The sequence below is a fragment of the Hypomesus transpacificus genome, chromosome 21 (genome assembly GCF_021917145.1).
Source record: "Hypomesus transpacificus isolate Combined female chromosome 21, fHypTra1, whole genome shotgun sequence".
NCBI classification, from domain to species: domain Eukaryota; kingdom Metazoa; phylum Chordata; class Actinopteri; order Osmeriformes; family Osmeridae; genus Hypomesus; species Hypomesus transpacificus.
In genome coordinates, this window is record NC_061080.1 from 6209633 (window position 1) to 6233159 (window position 23527).

The window sequence follows — 23527 nt, forward strand, 5'->3', positions numbered from 1 at the left end:
TGCTGAAAGCCGCTGTTGCTGAAAAGAGGTGCTGTTCCAACCGTATGTATACAGGATTCTTTAGCATTGCTAATAACTGTTACCGACAAAATTATACTACAGCTTGCGGTTGTGATGAACATAAGGTCAGAACGCACCTCTTTTCAGCAACAGCTTCATAGCAAATCCTGCTTTACATTGTCCCAGGTTTTCAAAACCGTCCTTGGTGAAATGGTTTGCGCAAATGTGTCAAGGGTCGAACTGCACAGGAATCTTCTACGCTACGGTATAGACAAACATCAACCATACCCATCTAGTCAATGTTAGCTAGTAGGGCTGTCCCCACTCAGTCGACTAGTCGATTTTCTGGTCAATATGCTCTTGCTCGACTAAGATTTTTTTAGTCGAGCTGCCGTATGGCAGTGTGAGATCTGATTCCCGCTTGTGTCATCATTGCTGAATTAACTAAATGTTCTACAGAAATTGTAATATATTATTTATATAATTATATAATTACATTATTTATATTATATAATAAAACAACTCTAAAAATATATAATTTAAAATAAAAGGTGTTACTATTTCCCCTTTCGTTAATCTGCGCTTTGTTTTGGTTTGGTATTTTGCACACGGCACAAGCACAATTGGCTACAGAACTACAAACTCTGCCATAGCCTTCTTTGTCGGTGTTATTAGACAAAATGGCAAAGAAATCTGTGGTATGGCAGCATTTCATTAAAGTACATTTACATTTACAAAGTACCGGGTGACCCGAAAAACGTTGAATGCAAACTCTGCCAACAACGGTTTATTTTTCATAGTTAGACGTTGAATATGATGTAGCCTACCACGTGAAAAACGTAAGTTGGCCTAGCCCTACTTCGCTCATGCTAACGCGCTGGGTTGAAAAATGAATATGCCTATTATAAGACCCAAATCGAATGACATCATCTTCTACGGCCAAGACAACAAAATCTTTCTCTGTTGCACCGTTCCCCACTCAGCTTCTACGTAAGTTCGCATGCTGCAAGTTCAGGCAGTGATAAGCGCACTCTGATGATTTACAAGTAAACAAACAATGTTTTTTTCCCTTCCCTGAGTCACCACCTTACTGCGGTGGAGGGGTTTGCGTGTCCTAGTGATCCTGGAAGCTATGTTGTCGGGGGCTTTATGCCCCTGGTAGGGTCACCCAAGGCAAACAGGTTCCAGGCAAAGGACCAGACAAAGCGTGGCTCAAAAACCTACCATGAAGAAAACAAACAACAGTTCTCAGTTGCCCCTGCCGCTGCAAGTGGGTCACCGGGGCCCCATCCCCCTGGATCCCCTACCCCCGGCCAGGCCCGGGGGTAGGGCTCTATGGCGAGCGCCTGGTGGCCGGGCCTTTTCCCATGGGGCCCGGTCGGGCACAGCCCGAAGAGACAACGTGGTACCCTCTTCCAGTGGGCTCACCATCCGCCGGAGGGGTCATGGGGGTCGGGTGGAGTGTGAGACGGGCGGCGGCCGAAGGCGGGGGCCTTGGCGCTCCTTATCCTCGGCTGCAGAAGCTAGCTCTAGGGACGTGGAACGTCACCTCGCTGGCAGGAAAGGAGCCTGAGCTGGTGCGCGAGGTAGAGAGATTCCGGCTAGATATAGTCGGCCTCGCCTCGACGCACAGCATAGGCTCTGGAACCAGTCTCCTTGAGAGGGGCTGGACTCTCTTCCACTCTAGAATTGCCCTTGGTGAGAGGCGTCGAGCTGGGGTGGGAATACTTGTTTCCCCTCGGTTCGGCGCCAGTACATTGGGGTTCACCCCCGTGGACGAGAGGGTAGCCTCCCTCCGCCTTCGGGTCGGGGGACGGGTCCTCACAGTCGTTTGTGCTTACACACCAAGCGGCAGCTCAGAGTACCCACCCTTTTTGGTGTCTCTGGGGGGGGTGCTGGAAAGCGCTCCTCCCGGAGATTCCCTCGTCCTCCTGGGGGACTTCAATGCTCATGTGGGCAGTGACAATGAGACCTGGAGGGGCGTGATTGGGAGGAACGGCCCCCCCGATCTGAACCCGAGCGGTGTTTTGTTGTTGGACTTCTGTGCTAGACACGGCTTGTCCATAACGAACACCATGTTCAAACATAAGGGTGTCCATATGTGCACCTGGCACCAGGATACCCAAGGTCTCAGTTCAATGATCGACTTTGTAGTCGTGTCGTCGGACTTGGGGCCGAATGTCTTGGACACTCGGGTGAGGAGAGGGGCGGAGCTGTCAACCAATCACCACCTGGTGGTGAGTTGGCTTCGATGGTGGAGGACGACGCTGGTCAGGCCTGGCAGGCCCAAACTTAATGTGAGGGTCTGATGGGAACGGCTGGCAGAACCCCGTCAGAAGGAGCTTCAACTCCCACCTCCGGGAGAGCTTCGATCACATCTCGGGGGGCCAGGGACATTGAGTCCGAATGGGCCATGTTCCGGGCCTCCATTGTTGAAGCGGCTGACCGGAGATGCGGCCGCAAGGCGGTCGGTGCATGTCGCGGCGGTAACCCTCGAACCCGGTGGTCGACTCCGGAGGTGAGGGATGCCGTCAAGCTGAAGAAGGAGGCCTATCGGACTTTATTGGCTGGTAGGACTCTAGAGGCAGCTGACGTGTACCAGGCGGAACGCAGCTTCGGCGGTCGCGGAGGCAAAAACCCGGGCATGGGAGGAGTTCGGCGAGGCATTGGGGAATGACTTCCGAACGGCTTCAAAAAGGTTCTTGACCATCATCCGGCGACTCAGGAAGGGGAAGCAGTGCTCTGTCAACACTGTATACGGTGGGGATGGTGCACTGCTGACTTCGATGGGGGATGTCCTGGATCGGTGGAAGGAATACTTTGAAGACCTCCTTAATTCCACCAACACGCTTTCCGACGTGGAGGCAGAGTCTGGGGACATCAGGGGGGGCCCTTCTATCTCTGGGGCTGAGGTCGCCGAGGTGTTTGAAAAGCTCTGCGGTGGCAGGGACCCTGGGGTGGATAAGGTCCGCCCGGAGTTCCTTAAGGCTCTGGATGGGGCTGTCTTGGATGACACTGTCTTGGGTGACACAACTCTGCAACATCGCGTGGACATCGGGGACAGTGCCTCTGGACTGGCAGACGGTGGATCCCCTCTTTAAAAAGGGGGACCAGAGGGTGTGCTCCAACTTTAAGGGGATCACACTCATCAGCCTCCTTGGGAAAGTTTATTCAGGGGTCCGTCGGATTGTCGAACCTCGGATTCCGGAGGAGAAATGTGGTTTTCGTCCTGGCCGTGGAACAGTGGACCAGCTCTATACCCTCCGCAGAGTCCTGGAGGGTACATGGGAGTTCGCCCAACCAGTCTACACATGTTTTGTGGATTTGGAAAATGCGTTCGACCGTGTCCCTTGGGGTTTATGTGGGGGGTGCTCCGAGAGTATGGGGTACCGGATTCCCTGATCGGGGCTGTCCGGTCCCTGTACGACCAATGCCAGAGTTTGGTCCGCATTGCCGGTAGTAAGTCGAACTTGTTCCCGGTGAGGGTTGGACTCCGCCAGGGCTGCCTTTTGTCACCGATTCTGTTCATTACTTATATGGACAGAATTTCTAGGCGCAGCAAGGGCGTTGATGGGGTCCGGTTTGGTGACCTCAGGATCGGGTCGCTGCTTTTTGCAGATGATGTGGTCCTGTTGGCTTCATCGGGCCGCGACCTTCAGCTCTCACTGGAGCGGTGCGCAACCGAATGTGAAGCGGCTGGGATGCAAATCAGCACCTCAAAATCTGAGGCCATGGTTATCGACCGGAAAAGGGTGGAGTGCAATCTTCGGGTCGGAGGAGATCTTGACCCAAGCGGAGGAGTTCAAGTATCTCGGGGTCTTGTTCACGAGTGAGGGAGGAATGGAGCGCGAGATCGACAGACGGATCAGTGCGGCGTCCGCAGTGATGCGGGCTCTGCATCGGTCCGTCATGGTGAAGAAGGAGCTGAGTCGAAAGGCGAAGCTCTTTATTTACCAGTCGATCTACGTTCGTACCCTCACCTATGGTCACGACCTATAGGTAGTGACCGAAAGAACGAGATTGCGAATACAAGCAGCGGAAATAAGCTTTCTCCACAGGGTGTCCGGGCTCTCCCTTAGAGATAGGGTGAGAAGCTTGGTCATCTGGGAGGGTCTCAGAGTAGAACCGCTGCTCCTCCGCGTTGAGAGGAGCCAGCTGAGGTGGCTCGGGCATCTGATCAGGATGCCTCCTGGACGCCTCCCTGGTGAGGTGTTCTGGGCATGGGTTAGAGGAAGAGGCCCCGGGGAAGACCCAGGACACGCTGGAGGGACTGTCTCTCGGCTGGCCTGGGAACGCCTCAGGGTCCCCCAGGAAGAGCTGGTGGAAGTGGCCGGGGTGAGGGAAGTCTGGGCCTCCCTGCTTAGGTTGCTGCCCCCGCGACCCGACCCCCGGATAAGCGCAGATGACGACGACGACAAACAATATTTTTTATTTGTAGTACATTGTAAGAGATACTAAATACCATCGGCATTCGGTTACAACAGGACTGGTGATACTAGTCTTATCATTAGTAGGCTATTAGCGGCTGAATCTGCAATGTCCAGCAGCCATTGAGTCAGATCGCATAAATGTTTGTCCGTTTTTTCTCGATTAGTCGATTTTCAGATGTTTTAGTTGAGTCTTGGTCGACCAAAGAAAATCTTAGTCGGGGACAGCCCTATTAGCGAGACTCTAGCTCATCTGCTTTTTATTAGCGCTGATTTGCAAGGAATGCAAGAACAGCTAGATGGCGAAAACACCTAGACTATAAGCATGTAAACTAGTTAAGCTTGCTAACGCAAGAGCACAGGTAGAATGTGTGATGATTTAGCCTAGTTTATTGGAAATGGGGATAACGTTATTTCATGTTCCTGACTGTGTTCAATTCAAATAAATAACCCGTGGTCATATAAATCTACAATTCAAGATGCATGCATGTCCAGATAAATTTTTCAGCAAGATCGCTAGAGCTAACTAAAGTGGAGTTGGATCACGATAGTTTGTTTGCTAAGCTGTAGTGCTACGTTACCCACTTAAGGCAATCCTGTTTGCTTCGACAACAGAAGTGGAAACAACAAACGTAATCATTTGAAATGATATCTAGTCAATCCGTGGGAAAAGTGTTGCAGAAACAATAGATTTATTTGTACGTTTTTAGTATCCAACTTCGTTGTTTCAGTGAGTGCTGTAGCCGTATTGCGTCTTTGCGCCGCAGCTTCACTTGTTGTAAACCAACCAATCAGCGCGCAGCTCATCTATATATTCATGAGCATACCATAAAAGGAGAACAACGTTTTTCCCCGGGAAAATGTCACTGGATGTATCAGGGGGCATAGAACAGCACCTGGGCCATTTTCAGCCCAACCAATGTTACATACCCTATTCGGAAACCTTAAAGAACAGTGTGAAATACCACAAAAACCCAGTCAATCACCCCTATAAGACTTTTGGTGAGTACCTACCATGTAAACTGCCCTGGCCAATGCTAAACGAGCCTTCTGTCCTCCACTTAAAGTCACTCCATTCTCTCCTACTTCTGTTCTGTCACCATTCGGCAAAATCTGAAAATATATGCATTTATTTAGATAGGAACCAGCTATATCTATATTGCTACATTGTTGCACTTAACTGCATTGGCAATACAAACTTTGTTTATAGTTAATGCGTCACTCATTTAAAAATGTCCCTGGAAGTTTCTTAGAAAAACTTGTGCTCAGTGATTAAAGCATGCAAGGTGGAGACAGGATCAAGGGGTCGCGGGTTAAAATCACACTCTTTATAGTGATTTGGATAAAAAGCGTCAAACAACTTAATACATTACAGACTTAATTTACTCGGTATGTTGGAATACATCATATTAAAACACAAGGATGCACAAACAACATTAAAGCTAGCCTGAGATCTATTATATAGATATTTTACTGACGGTCTTTGGTATTCTGGGTGCATCTTACGTTGAGGTCATCTGTGAGTGCGCAAGCTTCAATCACAGCCTGGTAGTAGATGCTGTTATAGCTCCTTCCAAATAGGATGTTGTCCCGCACTGTTGCATGTTGGATCCAGGGCTCCTGGGTGGCCAGACCAAACCCATCTTCTCTTCCATGGACATACACAGCACCTCCACACCTTCAGAAGTTTATGAAGAATTACATTTACAAACAAGTGGGTTCACCACCTATGCTTGACATGGCTTTTTTAACCAATATTTAATGACTGGAAGTTTATCAAGCAAATATCTGATCCCCAAATTTGTGATCAGGTGTTACTGCAGAAGGCACATGGACCTGGACGTTTGTATGGGTAGTGAATATCGTTATTGGCACTCAGAAATAAAGCACAAGCATAAACGGCTCCCTTTCCCAGTCCCATACCAGCTACCACAGGTGGAAGTTGAGTTTAGGGATGGGTACCAAAACCCAGTATTAAACTGGCCCCGCTGCTAAATTATGAAAGACCGTAGTATTGATAAGCTCTGATGCTATCGGTTCTGCTTTCGGTACTGGAGAAATTAAGAAAATATATTTCCTATTTATTATTGTTAAATAAATGTTCTCACCAACCATTTCAAATTTGCAATAATATTACGACATCTGCATTTTTGTTATTTGCAATCCAGAAGCTCTGTTTGTCTGACAACAACGAGCGTGCATCCGCGCACACATAATTAGAAAGCTCCCGCTTAATATAGTGACAATGGTGGAGAGAATCAAATGCTCCAAAGTGTGGTTACACGTCACTAGGATAGATACAGACAACTCGCAGCCAAAAGTACAACAAACTATTTGCATGCAAGGGCTGTATACTACTATACCAAAGTTCAGTTGTTTTACATTAATTTGAATGGTGATGTTTCTGATGGAGACAACTAGCCTATCAACTACGCCTTGTCCATTAATTGGGTGAGACTTGAAAGCCCTATTTGAAACATTGCTGTTTCTTTCACTATAGATAATGTAATACATTTTACATAAAAAATCATAAAGCAATGTTAATTCTGTTCTCAATTTGTTTAGTTTTTGTGAAAAAACACAACACAAAGTACCAATAAGAATACTGTAAAGTACCGGATCACTAAGCAGCATCGGTAACAGTAGTAATACCGTTAAAACCTTAACAATACCTATCCCTAGTTGAGATCCTGCTGCTGATGCCTACTTTAGCATAATTACATCAGTTTTCAACAAAAATCACTCTCTGTACACTTTGTGATCAGTGAACTATGTTGAAAAATCTCACCAGAAGCCGTTATTGGCTGTCTAAAGTCGCTAGATTATGTGATGATGCTTTTTCAATGATGTATGACTCGCACTGACTGGGGAATATCCGATCTGTCCGCTTACATAGCAAATGCACCGATTTATTTCCATAAGAATGAGGCCTGAAACCTGATGTGGAATAATATCACACTGTTGTAATTATGAAGATGAAGAATGAGTATGGATTATATGATGAAGAATGCCATTTAATCACTTTTATACTTTATACTTGTATTGATACTTTATACCTTTATGTTATACTATTGAAAAAGCCTGATGCAAAGTCGTTGACTGTTTGGATTTCCCCTAAGAGATGGAAGGAAAATTAAGCCCGAAGTGTTAATCTGAATGATTGTGGATGGGTGTGAGATAAATCTACGTGAGCAAATTCATATAATAAAAAAACTACAAGACCCAGCAGTAATGATGCCTGAGCCCAGTGTAACTGGCCTCCAAGGTCAGAGTAGGTCTCAAAAAATAGATGAATTCTCTATGCACCTGCGATCTGAATCTCTCAGAGAGAGAGATCCAATAAGAAGTAAAATGAATTGTGACAAAACAAATATTGTACCATTAGTAAACTTACAGAACTGATAAGATTTTGATATAAAAGAGTGTTCGGAGAAGATTTCTTCAGTCTGGTTCTGCAGAATCACACTCACGTTTTTTGGAATCACCCTGCTTTCTTAGATTGTAATAAAACTCTTTGCATCAAACTCTGTCAGATTTCCTGTGCTGTTTCAAACTTAAGAGAATTTTTGATCCAAGGACTTAGTACGTTGAATTTAACTTCATCAAACCGATATGACAATATCGGAATCCATGTGCTTTTTTCCTGCTTACACTTGCATGGGTCATATCTGATCAGTGCCACATGGGAGGAAAACATTTGAATTGGGTCACTTGAACCATGTAGTGTAAATGCAGCCAGTGAAATCACTTACTTCATGTTTACATTTAATATGTTTGGTTTGGTTTTTGCACTGTAATGAGAGTAATAATACTTTGTTAACATTTAGGAATGTGCATGTGTTAAGCACCATTCAATTAAAATGTGACTGAACAAAAATGAAACAGCACATTGTAGTTTATTTATAACAAAAAAAAAATTTTGTAACAAGTTGAAATTGGTCAAATGTGAAAAAATTGCCTTGCAGGTTGATTTAAGGTGTTCACCCCTACATTTTCGGCCTGAGGAGCACCGAGTTGGAACTGGTTATCTGTTTCAACATCCGTTTGCCAAACATCTATTCTCTACTCTTGAAGCATGGCTATCTTTAGCCTCTGGTCTGCACCTCTCTTCACCAACCATCTCTGGAAGAGGGAATCCCTCACCAAATTGCTCCTCCCAAGGTTTTTTCCGCAATTACTTTTACTTTGAGTTTTTCCTTGTCTTCCTTGAAAGTTTAGGTTGGCTGAAGGGCAGGGCAGTTCTATGGTATGAGAGTATGTAAAGCCCTCTGTGACACTTGTAACCCAGGGTAACTAATGGGTTAATTTTAAAACGGGTGTTAGTCTAAACTGACTGTGGAGTTAACCTATCAAATTGAGATGGTTTGGGCCAATTAAATGACACATAGATATTGAGGGTCCGTCTATCTTAAAAAAAAGTGGGAAAACCCTTGGAGTTAAACAAAGGATTACCTGCGAAGAGCTTGACATTACGATTTCGTAAAAGGAAAAAGAGAAAACGATTATAAAGATAATCATAGTGCTCAAACTATTATTATTGGAGATTGATCTTTTAGCCTGAATCCATTGGTATTTGGAAATGGCAGTTGCACACTTAACTGTCTTGGTAAGCTTCACTCAAAATGTACTTGTGAAATGTAGTTGGTCAGTTCAGAATTTTATATTGGGTCAAACTTCTAAAGAGCCTGCTCAAAGTAGGGGCAATCTAAATTTATTTTCATATTTCATGGTTCCATATTTTCATGATTTAATATTTCCATACAACGTTGGAAAACATAGGCATTGTGTTAGAGGTTTTCACTCTGGCTAAATGGTTAAAGGTTAATGTGATTTAAGTTATTTAGTTTGAAGGAAGACAACATTTATTATAAAATGGCCGTATTTCAACTATGCTGACCCGCCACTGCTACATTTCTGCTGCCACGGTATCAGAAATAGGGCTGTTATCAGCAGTGATTGTTAGAGTGCATGTCGGAGAAGAGCACGGACAGGCGCTTCACACCGCAGTTGAGATTGCGTGTGTGTGTCCTTGAGAACTGTAAGTCGTCTAACTTATGTTGTCAGTTCAATTAAGCCTGTTATTGTATCAGTCTATTGTTCTTGCAAATTTAAATTAAGTTAACTGGTGATTTTCATTGTTTGTATTCTTCACCGGCTAGCTAAATTGCACGTGTCTGTTGATTCGATAGCAATTGCTGCCCTTGCTCACCTTTGTATTTTAGGTACATTATTATGCTGAAGTAGTTACACTGCATTAAGATAATGTAATTAATAGTGGGTTTATTGTTATTATTTGCTACAGAATGCTTATCAAGATCAAATGAAGCAGATAGTGCACACGTGCTTTCGAGTGGCCTACCTTAATCGATAGGCTAGGCTACTGACCATTTACACTAAGTTGTTACGTCAATTATTAATTGGCACCATTTAGAACATACTTTATGAGTGGAAGGTGTCTTTAAGTAGCCTAAACTTATTGCTTGAGGGGAAATAGGACGAAAATATGTGCGATATGACATAACATAAGCTATTAGACTATTACATTAACCTGCTCGAAATATAGGGTTGGGGGGGGGGGGGGGGGGGGGGGGTTTAGACAGAACTGCCCCGACTGCTAAAAAAAATCCTAAAGGAAACACATGGGATACATTGAATTGGGTTGCGAGCCACCCCACAAGGATAAAGCTGGAAGATTTGGAACCTTCATCTTGAGGACAAACTATTCTCGTTTCATATCGGACTGGTAACAGATTGTAGCTATGGTTCTCACAATTGGTGGTGATATATTTTCTTTTGTGTAACAGAATTTAGCGAGAAACAACATTTATGAATATTGTTGTTATGTGTCTGTCTGATCCAATTTGTAATTACTGATGTTAGAGTCAAAGGGTGCACCCAGAAAGTATATGAATTCAAGTGAAAAAAATAATACATGTGTTGAACTACTGCTCAGTACTACTGCTACCTCTTGTTCCCATCTAATTTCTTCTGATCAATTGACTTATTCCATTTAGTATAGTTTACATCTTTGTCACACACAGCTTGCATAAAAGGGTCATAAAAATAAGATTTGATTTGGGCCTGTATCTCACCAAATTGCAATAACTTCCTATTCTGTAACTCTCATTTGTACTTTTATTAATATTATGGTCACTCAATATGTATCAGAGTCTTCCAAACCAAAATCCACAGTGCCTGTTGGTCCTGTGTATGCCTTCCTAAGCCCACCTCCATGCAGCAAAAGGCAGGGAAGTCACCTCACGTCACAACAGATGGCCTTCCTATCATGAGATCAGGTCGCGAAGGGATTCCTAAGAGGGGTACTCGACCGACATGCACCCACGTTCGCCAACACTTTGTCTCCTCAGGAGGAGAAACTGGGACAAAGGGCTACTTAAAACAAATCATCTCAAGGACTACAGTGCTACACAGACACTAAGGATTATAGGAATTGATCTCTGATGATGTATATCTTTCTTTTTAGAGTTAATAACATAAGTCGTCAATCTTGGTATTCAACTGACTCCCAAATTAAGAAAGAACCATTACACCATATTTTGTACTCTTATCTTCCAAATAAAAGTACCCCCCGGAATAAAAGTACCCCCCGGACAAATCCTCAAAATCTAATAAAAGTACCCCCCGGACAAAAGTACCCCCTGGAACATTTCCAAATCAGCACCCAAACTGTGTCCATATGCGATCAAAATGTGTTCCTATCAGTGTAAGTGCGCATCTTTTACTGTCACTTGCAATCAGGAATAGAAATGGACAGCAAATATACCATTGCTAGGAAAAAACTTCAACACTTGTAGTTTGGAAATACAAAATCTTACTGTCAACATGACTGCAACATAACATGAAAACCACTGGACATACATAGTTATTACAAAGTTTAAAAAAAGAGTCTGTTTAGTTACAAACATACATTTACTAGTACTATCACTTTTCCTTAAACAGCTTACAGTCAACATGACAACCACTACCAAATAAAGCATTGTTAGGAAAATACTTCAATGCCTGTAGCTTGGAAATACATAGTTACAAATCTGTCAAATAACAAACATGCCATGACTACTGGTATACGGTACGTCAACAAACTTAGAGGGTTTTTGATGAAGAATTATCAGCACACTGTTGTAATCATGAAGATGGAAAAAACAATCTTGGTACTGTGTAATTGATATTGAACCACTAAATCACTTTTTACCTTTATACACTATATTATTGGAAAAACATGATGCAAAAGTGTTGATTGATTGGTATTGACCTAAAAACATAATAAGAAATAAAGCCAAATGCGGAAGTCCAGATAAGCAGAGTTTGAGAGCCGGAGAGAGAAGTATGTGAGAAGGATTCACCCAGGAAAAACTACAACTACCAGGCAAGGGACTACAAGGCCTAGCTATCAGAGGGCAGATTTACATCTTTAAACTCAGTATAACCTGTACAGCTGGGCCACTAGGCCTCACGTGGGCACTGGGTGGGAGAACGATGGAGAAAGTTCCAGGCCATTTAAATTTTGTGACAATGGACCAACCAAGTGTGAAATGCATATATGAATCTGTAACTACATACAATGTACCAATGGAAAAATAACAAAAATAATGGAGAACAAATATAAAAGCAGATGTCCGGAGAAGAATTTCAGTCTGATCTCGAGACCATGCTCACGTTTGTTGGAATCAATCCTCTGTGTTAGATTCGAATAAACACTTTGCATCATACTTGGATGCCAGTTTCCGTGCTGTTTTTGAACTTTGATATTTGGTAAAGAACTTAAGAACTTAGACTGAATTGGAGCCACTACATTTTCACCGACGTCACGTTCTGGGCGTTAGCGCGGATGCGCGGCCAGTGTGGAGGCACTCGGTGTAAACAAACTGAACGGAGTGCAATGGAGTATTGTGCGCTTTGGATACATTAAGTGAATGTAGCTATGTCTAAACAACCGAAAGGCTTATCTAATCGCGTCCAAAATGCAAAGGCATAGAGGGAAGGACTTGGACAACAAGAAAAGACACGAGAAACAGAGAAATTACGATTTATTGGCAGTGCAGATCCCTACGAGTTAGCTCCCTCTTCTTGGATCCGTGACGACCCGGTGATTCTTCCTTCAGTTGCATATCCTGATATAGGGGACCTTAAATCCTACAAAGGTTTGGAAGCCTATAGCCGGATCAAGCCCCCACCCCTCGCCCCTCGGCTTGAAGCAACGGCCCCGGTGGATGTAGGTGGTATTGCATGTACGGTTAGGTTTCCGACTCTTCCGGTCGTTTTTATTCTATTAACTCCATTCAACATTTACAAAACTATCTCCCCTAATAATTTGTGTTTGATTCTCGAACCTGGCTCATACTACTAGCTTTTTCATAGAAGAATTTTTCCCGATTTTTGCTAAGTTTGAAACCAATCCGAAATGGGTAAACTAGCAACCCATTTATTTGCTTAGTCAATATAATATCCTGTTAGTATCGCGGATACTAACAGGACACAAGCACAAAAGTTCACATTGGCCGATAGCCGATTTACATGAGCTCTCGGAGCTAGGGAAAAAAAGAGCCACTGTTTAAAGCTAGACAGGAAGACACGGAAGTGGAAAGATGGCCGCGTCCAGTCTCGCGCTCTCGCTTGCCTCACTGCGCCACTGAACACTTTTCATAGAAATCAATGGGGACGCCATCTTGGAAGACAAAAGTAGCTTACTCTCTGGGGTGGCCAACCCTGGTCGAGAGCCTCAGTCCTGCATGTTTTAGATGTTTCCCTGCTCCAGCACACCTGATTCAAATAAACGGTCATTCTCAGGCTTGGATAACGACCATTCATTTGAATCAGGTGTACTGGAGCAGGGAAACATCTAAAACATGCAGGACTGAGGCTCTCGAGGACCAGGGTTGGCCACCCCTGCAAGTTTATATTAACTCTATGAGCCGGATGGTGTGTGGATGGGTGAGGGAGATGCAGTACCAAGTTATCAACAACCGTTGTGTTGTGATTGTGAAGGCCAAAGTAAGTAGTGCAATAACGTCTTTAACCAAACTAACCTTAACTGTATGATATCATTGCGATAGTCAAGGTGTAGCCAAGTGACTCTCAAACGTGTTTTTTCCCCTCGTAGATCTTGGTTGAGGATTGCCAACCACAAGTAGGCCCTACCTTCTTTCCTTTGATAATCTCTGGCATTCCTCTCCCTGGTTTTTTATAACTTTTGGAAGTCGATAATATTCAAAATGTTTTTTTCTCGATCTGTCCTATTGGTACAACTTGAAACACGGCTATAATTAACCATTTTCCTTGACGACGTTTGGTATACCACAGTGCCTGTGCTTTGTTGTTATGCGGAGTGCCTCCAAAATCGCGACTTCCGGTCTGATCACGTGTCGTGAAAACCCTGCCGCGCTTCACAATTGCAGGTGCTCATACCTCATATTCCGCGTCTTGTGCGGCATAGTCTACAACCCTGAACTTGCACCAGTACTAGTTACACCTTCAAAGTATCTACTGTACTTGAGTTTGCAAAATATAAAAAAGTAAATGCCCTGGGATTTTTATTTGACGATGAGAGGCTCGTTGTCTATAGGTTGTGACTGTCATGCTTGTGTGCTGAATGGGAACCGTTATGTGAGTGTACAGTAGCTAGAGCTAACATCAGAGCCATAATGAAGCTCTGGCTAACATTACTAGCTTGCACTGACAACCAGTTGGTAGCTAATGTCGTTGGCTAATGTAAGCTACTTTGCCAGTAGCTAGCTAGCTAAGGAAGGTAGCTAACGTTTTCACATCAGAGTTCAAATTTATCTTCCCTTCCGAAAAAAATGCATGAAATTTTCTAAAATTATGTCTCGATTTTCCCCCCAAAAAGTAAACGTCCCGTCCGAAATTAGAATCGTTTATTCGGAAGATGAGAGTAGATGCACTAGGAAGATATGGATAATATATGGGCATTTTAAGGACATGTTCAAACTAAACCCCAATTCAAACCTATATAGGAACTCTGGGGAATCTAAATGGACACTGCCAAGTCCATGATGACTGACCAATGGTCTTGAAACCCTTAGCCAAATACTTTTTTTTACCTAAATTTATAAAAGACAAACAACACTGATCAGTAATTTTCAGATGATCACTAGGTTAAGTGACTGCAATGCTGATTGGACAAATCTACAAAAGGAAGCAACCAAGTCGACTTATATTTATTGACTTAAATCCAGTCTGTCCCACTGACTGGAGGTGTTCTGTGATGAAAGATTAAAAAGCTTTACGGACATCTGTCATTAGCCCAGAACTCCAGGACCACAAGCCCTTGGACCTTCACCACAAGCCCTTTTGACCCTCAAATCAACACACCGACAAACCTTAAATACATATTGTCCGCTAGAAGCCGAAAACCTTTTTTTGTTTGTTTTATATAGTTTTCATTTTCTAGCATATTACAAAAGTTGGTGTTGAAGAAGTCACTCAATATAATAAACAACATGTTTAGGATTACTAAATACTCAGAATTTGTTCTTGTTTATCTAAGCTTCCAGTTGAGTTGTGGGCGCGACGTGCCTGATGTGATTTGCATTACGGTGCAGCCATATTTAGGCTGTATTTCTCTGTACTAAGTACAATCTCATCCCCCCTCCTAAAGGGGGCAGATTTTGTCTCAAGTCAAGTACCCTTAAATATAATGTTACACAAGTAGTTGTGTCAACTTTCAACCATGCCTTATTTGTGTTGGCCGTACATTTCTGTCATACATTCGTTTTAGTCTACATTCACAGACTTAATAGAATGAATAGGCTAATCTCATTGTATTGTAGGTACAAAGGATACAGTTTTCTTTGTTTGACCTGGTAAACCGCAGATAGGCTCTCTCAGGCTGTTTTCGGTAGATGGGATTTGCACCAACAACTTAAAACATAACGAACTAGGGATGCTCCGATCTGATCGGCGCCGATCCATATCGGCCGGTATTCCCATTATCGATTTTGATCGGCGTTCTCAAAACGGCCGATCAAACATGACCAATCAGATGACATAAAATCTGCGAGAATTACCATCAGAGCAGTTTCAATATAACGTTAGATAGGCATTTAATGCCGCCAATGGTAAGAAATGATGATTTAACCTTTAGATACGTGAGTTCTAAATATTTCCGACGCTTCAACCAGAGTTATTTTTCCAAAACGGAAGCTAGCTAGCTTTAGTTAGCTTTCGCTACCTAGAAACCTAGCATAATACTCGTAGCAATGCTACTACCTGGTAGCGTTACTTATTAGCATCCTAATTGTAAATTTGAAGCCATACTATAGTGTTTATCATAGTTTTTTTTCTATCGGAATCGCACATGTGCGACATTACTCTGTGAGACCCGCATTTGAACGAAAACAGTCACGGACAGCCAGTGCTTTTTGGAAGGCCAATAAAGACCGCTTTCCTGCTCTTGCACAAGCAGCACAAGTCTTCCTCTCCGCAATTTGTACAAGTGTAGATAGCGAACGACTTTTCAGCACAGCAGGACATATTTTAGGTGAGAAGAGGAACAGGGTGACTCCTAAAAATGCTGATAGGCTTATATTTATCAAGGCAAATCTGCTAATGATGCTGCTTAATCAGAAGTAAGGTTTGAATACTCTAGTATGCCCCTCTCCGAGTGAGTGAGTGAGTGAATGAGTGAGTGCGTGAAGTGAGAGAGTGAGTGAAGTATGTGAGTGTGAGTGAGCGAGACACTATACAGATAAAAATACATGTTTTGTTTTTTTGTTAAATTGCTGACTTCCTGTGCACCTTTAATCTTTATTCTGTCTGTTATCTCCTCCTAAATGCAGACAAATCGACTTGAAACTGACCTGAAACATTGGATATTTGGCTATAGCCCGTTTATGTCGCAGTTACTGCCTGACTTGAAACATTGGATATTTGGCTATAGCCTGTTTATGTCGCAGTTACTGCCTGAACCAAAATTTTGAACATTGCATATGCTGTTGAAATATGATATTCATATTAATATTTTATGAATTGTCATATCATACACCTTAACTGTCTATACCATATTGAATAGGAGAACTAGGGGATTTTTATGATGTGAATGAATATATGATTACTTAAGGCAAATCTTATTTTGTCAAGGTGGTTTCAGGCTAGCCTGGCTCTGCCCTCCTACGTACTTCCGCTCAATTTGGATTTTGCTTCTGTACTAGGTCTGGGAGTTTGACTTTGAAGTCGGTTTTCAGAAACTAATGTTTTGTAGGTCAAATCAGCGAACAGAGGGAGTGGCTGACAACAATGACGTTCATGTCGTGCACTAGTTTGAGTAGTTCAGTAATGACGGCGGAGAAAGATGTGAGCAAAGCTATTCTGCGGTTGTGGCAATGCTGCCGAATATCCATAAGTTAAAGCCGGAGCAAGAACATTCCTTGCTGAGTTTTGTTGGTGGCCATGATGTTGTGGCCCTCCTCCCCACGGGGTTCGGGAAAAGTTTGATTTTCCAGCTACGGCAGCTAGCTCCGTTACAGTAGTGGTGAAGGACTTGGCTAAGGCGAACGCTTGCGATTGGTTATGGCAAATCAGAGTGGCTCTGGGCAGATCCAATAGTTTTAAACTTCAACAGAGGACCCGCCTTCAAGGAAGTTAACGTTTGTCAATGGAGCGATCCCAGACCCTCTGTACAAATGAAATGTACGAGGGTCTGGTTAGGACCAGGCTAGTTTCAGGCAGCCATTTTTTGCAAAAACTTCTCCATCCACCATACCTCATCAGACAACTTAATTTGTAACCACTTTAATTACAAGATGGAGAAAAACTTTGAGTAGGTGGAGTATCCACAAATCTGTGGGAAATGTAGAACAGAAGACAGATTAAAAAAATCATATTTTGATTAAAAGTTAAGACCATTCTAGTGACTAGTGGAGATATGGGGAAATCCTTAAGTAGCTAGCACTATGGCTGGATACTCCTCTCGATAACTAAAATACATTTGAGATTCTTCCACAATCGACCAAATTGACCAAACAAGGCATGTACATTTAGTTTACAGTGTACATAATCTAGCTAGTTTATGTTGTTTTTCGACGTTTTTTTTAAAAATCTGCTCAAATCGAAGCTAAACAGTGCTACTACCGTCATAGCTGCCTGTCACAAATGGCCAAGCCGGACACGTAATTCTTGCCTGAAAAAAAACTTGCGTCATTCCCACAAACACATTTTATGGTAAGTAAAAAGTTGAGACTTTTAATTGACAATATTGTCAACACATATTAAGAAACTTGTTTTAACTCATAATATTGTCTCCGATTTCAATTAGAAGCTGTAAATCTAACACTGTAGGCAATCTCCCATGGTATCCGCTCTGGCTCCGCCTTGGTAAACAATGGCTGCCGTTGCTGACGATACATTTATTTCCCCTTCCCAGTAACCCCTTAACCAATGATATGTGCTTTGAGCTTAAGTTGTCATGAGTTTCTGGAAGTTTTCTGAAATAAAATCGGTGATTGGACAGCGAAGATATTAAGACGGGAACCATGGGAACTTTTGTTCCCTTATTTGAATGGTCCGGCAGGAAAGGGTTAAGTTTGTATGATTATTTTTCCACAGGAAAGTTACTGTATAAGCTCCAAGTTCTCTTGAGAGCCTCTAGAGAGTGGAATGTTGCACATGATATTCTATTGTTATGATTTTTATTTAAAGATTAATATTTTTATTATATATTATTATTTACACATTTTATAGTAAGAGAGAGAGAGCTTCAACACTGGAATGTTGCACGTTCCCTGCAATAGAACGGATGGCTGTCAATTCATGATACTCTCTCGTCTCGTAATTTAAATACTTAAAATACAATACCAATGTTGTTAAGAATAATACATTTTATAAAAAATGCTACACAATAAATAGAATGCTTTAACCGACACCGTGATCGATATTATCAGATCGGCAGATACAGATTTCAGTGATGGGCACCAAAAAATCTGATCGGAGCATCTCTGTAACTTGAACCATAATTGGGCCAGGTACCGTGCAATGTAGTCAGTGCAAACATACTGGGTAATAAAACACACATATCTAGGATTGACTGTGAATATTGTTTCTTCTTCAACTATTTTCAGATTTCAACACATTAGCCTGACGTTGTCATAATTCTAGTCAGAATATGAGTCTGAAAACCCTCCGTTGGGCTGTGACTACGGGGCGTGTTTCAACCGAACTCGTAAAACAAATGCCTCTTCGCTCAATTGGATAGACCTACAACCAATCAGAGCAACGTAATATGTTGTTTGTTGAAAACGAATTCAACCCAAGCGCTCTTTCGTGACGTTGTTGATTACGTTACTGTTGATCATCTGTCCATCATCGTATAAAGCCCGCCCTGGCAATTTCATTGGTCCGTCCCGATTCTGGTTTTCTGTAGTTGTCCCCAATACGAGACCCTCCAGACCCAACTTCCCGAACAAATGTTTTTGTGGGCGGGGAGAAGTTGGGCTGGCAGCCAGGCTAATGACATATAATTTGAAAGCTTACAATCTGCACTTCCACGATAAAACAACGTCCACTTTTGACTGGATTCTATTTCTCTTTTGTGACTCTGGCATTAAGTACAATTTACATTTGTTGATGCTTGACTGCATGTAATCAACTTTTTGTTAGTTTTGTCACTAGACTCCTGTCCTGTTTATGCAAGTTAAGGCCCAATTCTGTTCCCTTCTTCCCCATTCACTAAAACGCTGTCACTTATTTTTATTTCTTTAGTTTAGTTTCTTTGGTCATCCAAACTCAAATTGTACCATTTAGCATTTTGTTATTCATATATCATACCTTTCATTTCTTTTTTGCTACCATCTCAGTGTCTGTGTGAGTCATTTCAACGTGTTTACATTCCATAATTTGAACATCACTGTTGTAGTCTTAACAAATAATTCATTCATTCAGAATATTAGAATAACTTTGTTAATGTTTCTTTGATTTGGGGTAAGGTAGTTAAAAAATGGTAATTATAACAAATGTAAATTTTATTAAATGCTGAATATAATATCAAGGTGGTTCCCCGTTAAATTGATTACATTCAGGTGAACTTGCATCATTATTAATATTGCAACACCCCGCTACAATGACATTTATTTAATTAATTAAATATATATCTATATATATTTAACACTAATGTTCAACATCACTCAATTTTCTCAGGTGTGTTAATTGAAGGTGCCTTCACCTTTAGAGGTCTTGAATTTTCTTTTTCTTTTGTAGTACTCTACTTATTATATTGATTTCAGGCACAGTGAAATACTAGGCAGGCATTTTCATTTGATGTTGACCATAACAGCCATCCTATAATAGCTGTGAACAACACTGACAGTGTAATTAATTTGCCTAAACCAAGCATTTAGATTCTACAACCCCTTCAGTGGAATAACTTTATAAAATATATAATTCCTACTGGCCATTTGTATCATGAGGTTCTTCTTATTCAGACCCTCCAGGAATTTGCGATGTTGCGATCGCACCAATTCACACCAATTCAAAGATTCCCTGCGAATTCAGCGTTTTTCCACAACTTTGACCAATCATCGACGTCTCCCAAAACCTCTCCGGCAGGGGTTAAATCCAGTGCTGTGTCTGAAACCATTCATTGAACAAACGAAAGTTCATGAACTTTTTGGTGAACGTGAACTGAACGTACTGTATTAGGCTACTGCCTGATAGAGATACTGAACTCTTTCACTGTTTTTAATTTCATTAAATAAGCTGCCAAATTTCTAGAGACTTCCAGGTGAAAAACACCCGTTAACAGTCCTGTATCCAGGGTTGCCCAACCAGTCAATTGCTGCATGTGCTTTCTTCTACTTCTATGCCTGGCACGCGAGAGAGCGCCGAAGTTGCGTAAAGGCAGAGAGCGGTATTGCAGACAGAGATTTCAATCTTTTTTGTAAAAATAAAAGGGAAATTCCTCCCTTCAATGCGAATGTAAATTCTGGTTGGATAAGGATTAAAAATTGAATATGAAGATGAAATCTGAAAGAGTTTCAGCGTTAAACTAATAAAATATTTGCTGTCTGTGGTTCTATATGGGCTGTGGAAATAATTTAGAAACATTATAGCTCAAAACATAATGAAAAAAAGAACTGAACTAGTTAATTTTTTAGAGCTGCAAACTTAGTACAAAATCTTGGATTGTGAACTATGAACTAAACTAGGTCATTTTAAAATGTGTGAACTATGAATTAAACTGGTTCATGTAGAAAAGTGAACTTTCCCAACACTGGTTAAATCTTTAACTGGCATGTGGCATCGGAAGTACATGCCACTGGCAGGAGGCGGACATCCATTTCTCAATGGTTTTATTCATTACTGAATGTTTGTTTATTAATTACTTATTTTTAAACCAATAACTCAATTCAAATTACAAAGAAGGAAATGTGCAACTTTTTATCGCAACTTTCACTTGCCCCCGCAATTTCATCTCAACAAACACCTAAAAAACACTGCAACTCTCATCGCAACTTTTTGGAAAAGCTCCCGCAAAATCAGGAATTTTAGCCCGCAACTATCACAAAAAAAGCCTGCGAAATCCTGGAGGGACTGCTTATTGGTGCCGCTGGATAGACGACATTGAGATGAGCTTCTAGATATATGATGGATTATTTTTTTCCCACTGCTAACAACATTGTGTACAGTACCATGTTTAACTCTCTCCAGTGCTCTCTCTATAGAGTGAAGGACACCAAACGAAAACATGACAACTTTCTTTTGTTAGAAAGGCAGTGATCACAGTTTTACCTGTTGAGTTCTCCAGAAATGGCTGCAAGTAAGGAGCTTTTCCCACATCCAACCGTTCCCACCACCACAACGAGGAAGCCCTGTTGGACACAAAGATTGAAAAGATCATATAATCTACAGTAAATATTTTGATTGATGGGTGAAGTCTATATACTGTACCTGATTCCTTATGGCAAACATGGTTTAATATTAGTTAGTGATAGCTAACCTTAAGTATACTCTAGTAACTAGCTCAATAGACCAATTATCACCCTACGTCACACAACTGTCAAGCAGGCTCAACTGCGCATGTGGGTTGCAAAAGACGAACTTCTCCCCGTTCTATTACTCTTGGAGTGTCGTTCAGGTCATCATATATCTCTGGCCACTGGATTGCAGGGCTTGATATTAACTTTTTGAGGCTCTTGGCCTTTGGACAAATACATTTACGTTCACTTGTCTATGCACAAAAGTCACTTGACCCCGATACCCTTAAATAGCCTGTCCAAGTGATCGGGCAAAACTAGCCTGGCTAACGGAGGTCGCTTTCTCAGGCAAATGACGAATGAAACAGACAGGTTAAAGAAATCCGAGATTCTGGCTATCTTCACCAGACTCTATCTACATTAGGCAGTCCTCCCTGACGTTTCTGGTGTAGAATGGAGTGAAATACAACCTTGTGCACACTGCCAGTGAGCGAGTCTGACTGAGGCTAATGTCAAAACGTGTAACTGGGATGTAGTCTCACTCAGATTGCCAGTTTAAACAAATCAGAAAAATAATCGGACCAGCTTACTAAAACCAGAATTTCCATATCTCTTGAAAGCTGCCCTGCTCGACTTTTTAAATGTAGAATTGACTGTAAAATTGTAAAATTATGTACTTTGTGACATGACGTGAAGACATGGTTGCCGCTCGACTATGCGGTCTGTACCGGGCGACATTCTCAAATTTCAAGACTTTCGTGACCCAAATCAAAATTCTGATGCGACAGATCATTGGGTAATCGCTTTCTCTCCTATAGACATGTCCTCGACGCTTTTGGTCTTTTTAAGTCTAACTATTTGTATTATCCGTGTGGTCCTTTTGCCATTTAAAATGCTATCCTTTCCCGGTTTTCTGCAGCCACAGTGCGCGCGCATCCCGATTGTTTACAAACAAATAATTGGTCTATAGAATACTTTATAACCAAAACAGAGTGCAGGAGCAGAAAGTTAAAGATGAGTTCCTGAAAGCATGTGCTAAGTGCGAAAACTTTGTCGCACTGAAATGTGGGGTTAGACCATTGAACAGTTTCTCTCCCGTTTTCAGCTCAGGTTTTGTATAGGCATAAACACAACCTATCTACATCACAGCGACCGATCTACATCAGATCACAGACGGTTGCATTCTGTTACTCAGCTTGTACGATGCAAAGACAAAGTAAATATAGCTGCAAGCAGCGATGCGGGTTCCTCCGCAAAATGGCAAAATATTTTAAAAATGTACAATGTAGAAGCAAAACAACTTCATGTTTGGCCAACAACAATAGGCTGAATGGGGATTTGAACTCATGAGCATGAGGTTACAAGTCAGTCTCTCTATCCTCTCTGCTACACACCCACTGTTAAGATTTAATGAATAGAAAGGGCAGAGTATTACCTTTGGTCAGCTTTGGGAGTAAGGTTTGAAAAACCATCAGTCAAAATGACATTTGATTTATTGACACAAAGATATTGGGGCAATGTGGACATTTACATAAATACAACCCTTTCAGCCATTTTGTATTGCATTTCTTATTCCATTTCACCCTATATAAAGACACATCTGCCTACATAAAACTTCAATCCATGCTGTTTCCCTCTCTCCCAGCACAGGTCATGCCAAGGGAGAAATGATACGGCGGCCACATGAGGTTTAGGGGTAGTCCAAAAACATGCCTCCCACAATTGACACATTTTCCGCAAGATGGCTGAAAAACAGCAGATATTGTAACTCAAGGCTAGGGCAAAGCTCATGTTCAGCTCCTTGCGAGAATAGCCTATGGTAGTAATTATATTAACTGATAAACAATAACATTACAAACATCTATTTCTAAACAGCTTTTCCTTACAGATACATTTGAAAATGTATTTTAATCAAGGGAACATTGTAGGTGGACTGAACAACGTCATATTCTTAAATGCTTTTGAAATATGTCCCATTGTGTGTACCTGTGTGAGACCTTTGCCATGTATGTGGTTTGCAGTCTGGAAAAGTATAGCTACCAAGGGGTTGCACATTGAACATCAGATATTTTGAGTAAATACTTCAACAAAAATATTAGTATTGGAAAAAACTTAATGGGGAAGTTAACGTTGACAACTCGTCAAGGAAAAGTACACATA

General features: G+C 41.9%; 1 protein-coding gene across 3 annotated transcripts in view; it reads right to left on the bottom strand.

Moving 5' to 3' along the window:
• The window catches only part of abcc10 (ATP-binding cassette, sub-family C (CFTR/MRP), member 10), a 114603-nt gene that overhangs the window by 60770 nt on the left and 30306 nt on the right, over positions 1-23527 (bottom strand). For all 3 annotated transcript variants that reach the window (XR_006957902.1, XM_047044313.1, XM_047044312.1), the window contains exons 7-9: positions 21183-21262; positions 5934-6105; positions 5442-5540 (exon numbers count right to left, since the gene is read on the bottom strand). Coding sequence is in view for 2 of the 3 variants with exons in the window: in XM_047044313.1 (XP_046900269.1) it covers positions 5442-5540; positions 5934-6105; positions 21183-21262 (351 nt within the window). In the remaining variant the exon portion in view is untranslated. The remainder of the gene's footprint in view (positions 1-5441; positions 5541-5933; positions 6106-21182; positions 21263-23527) is intronic.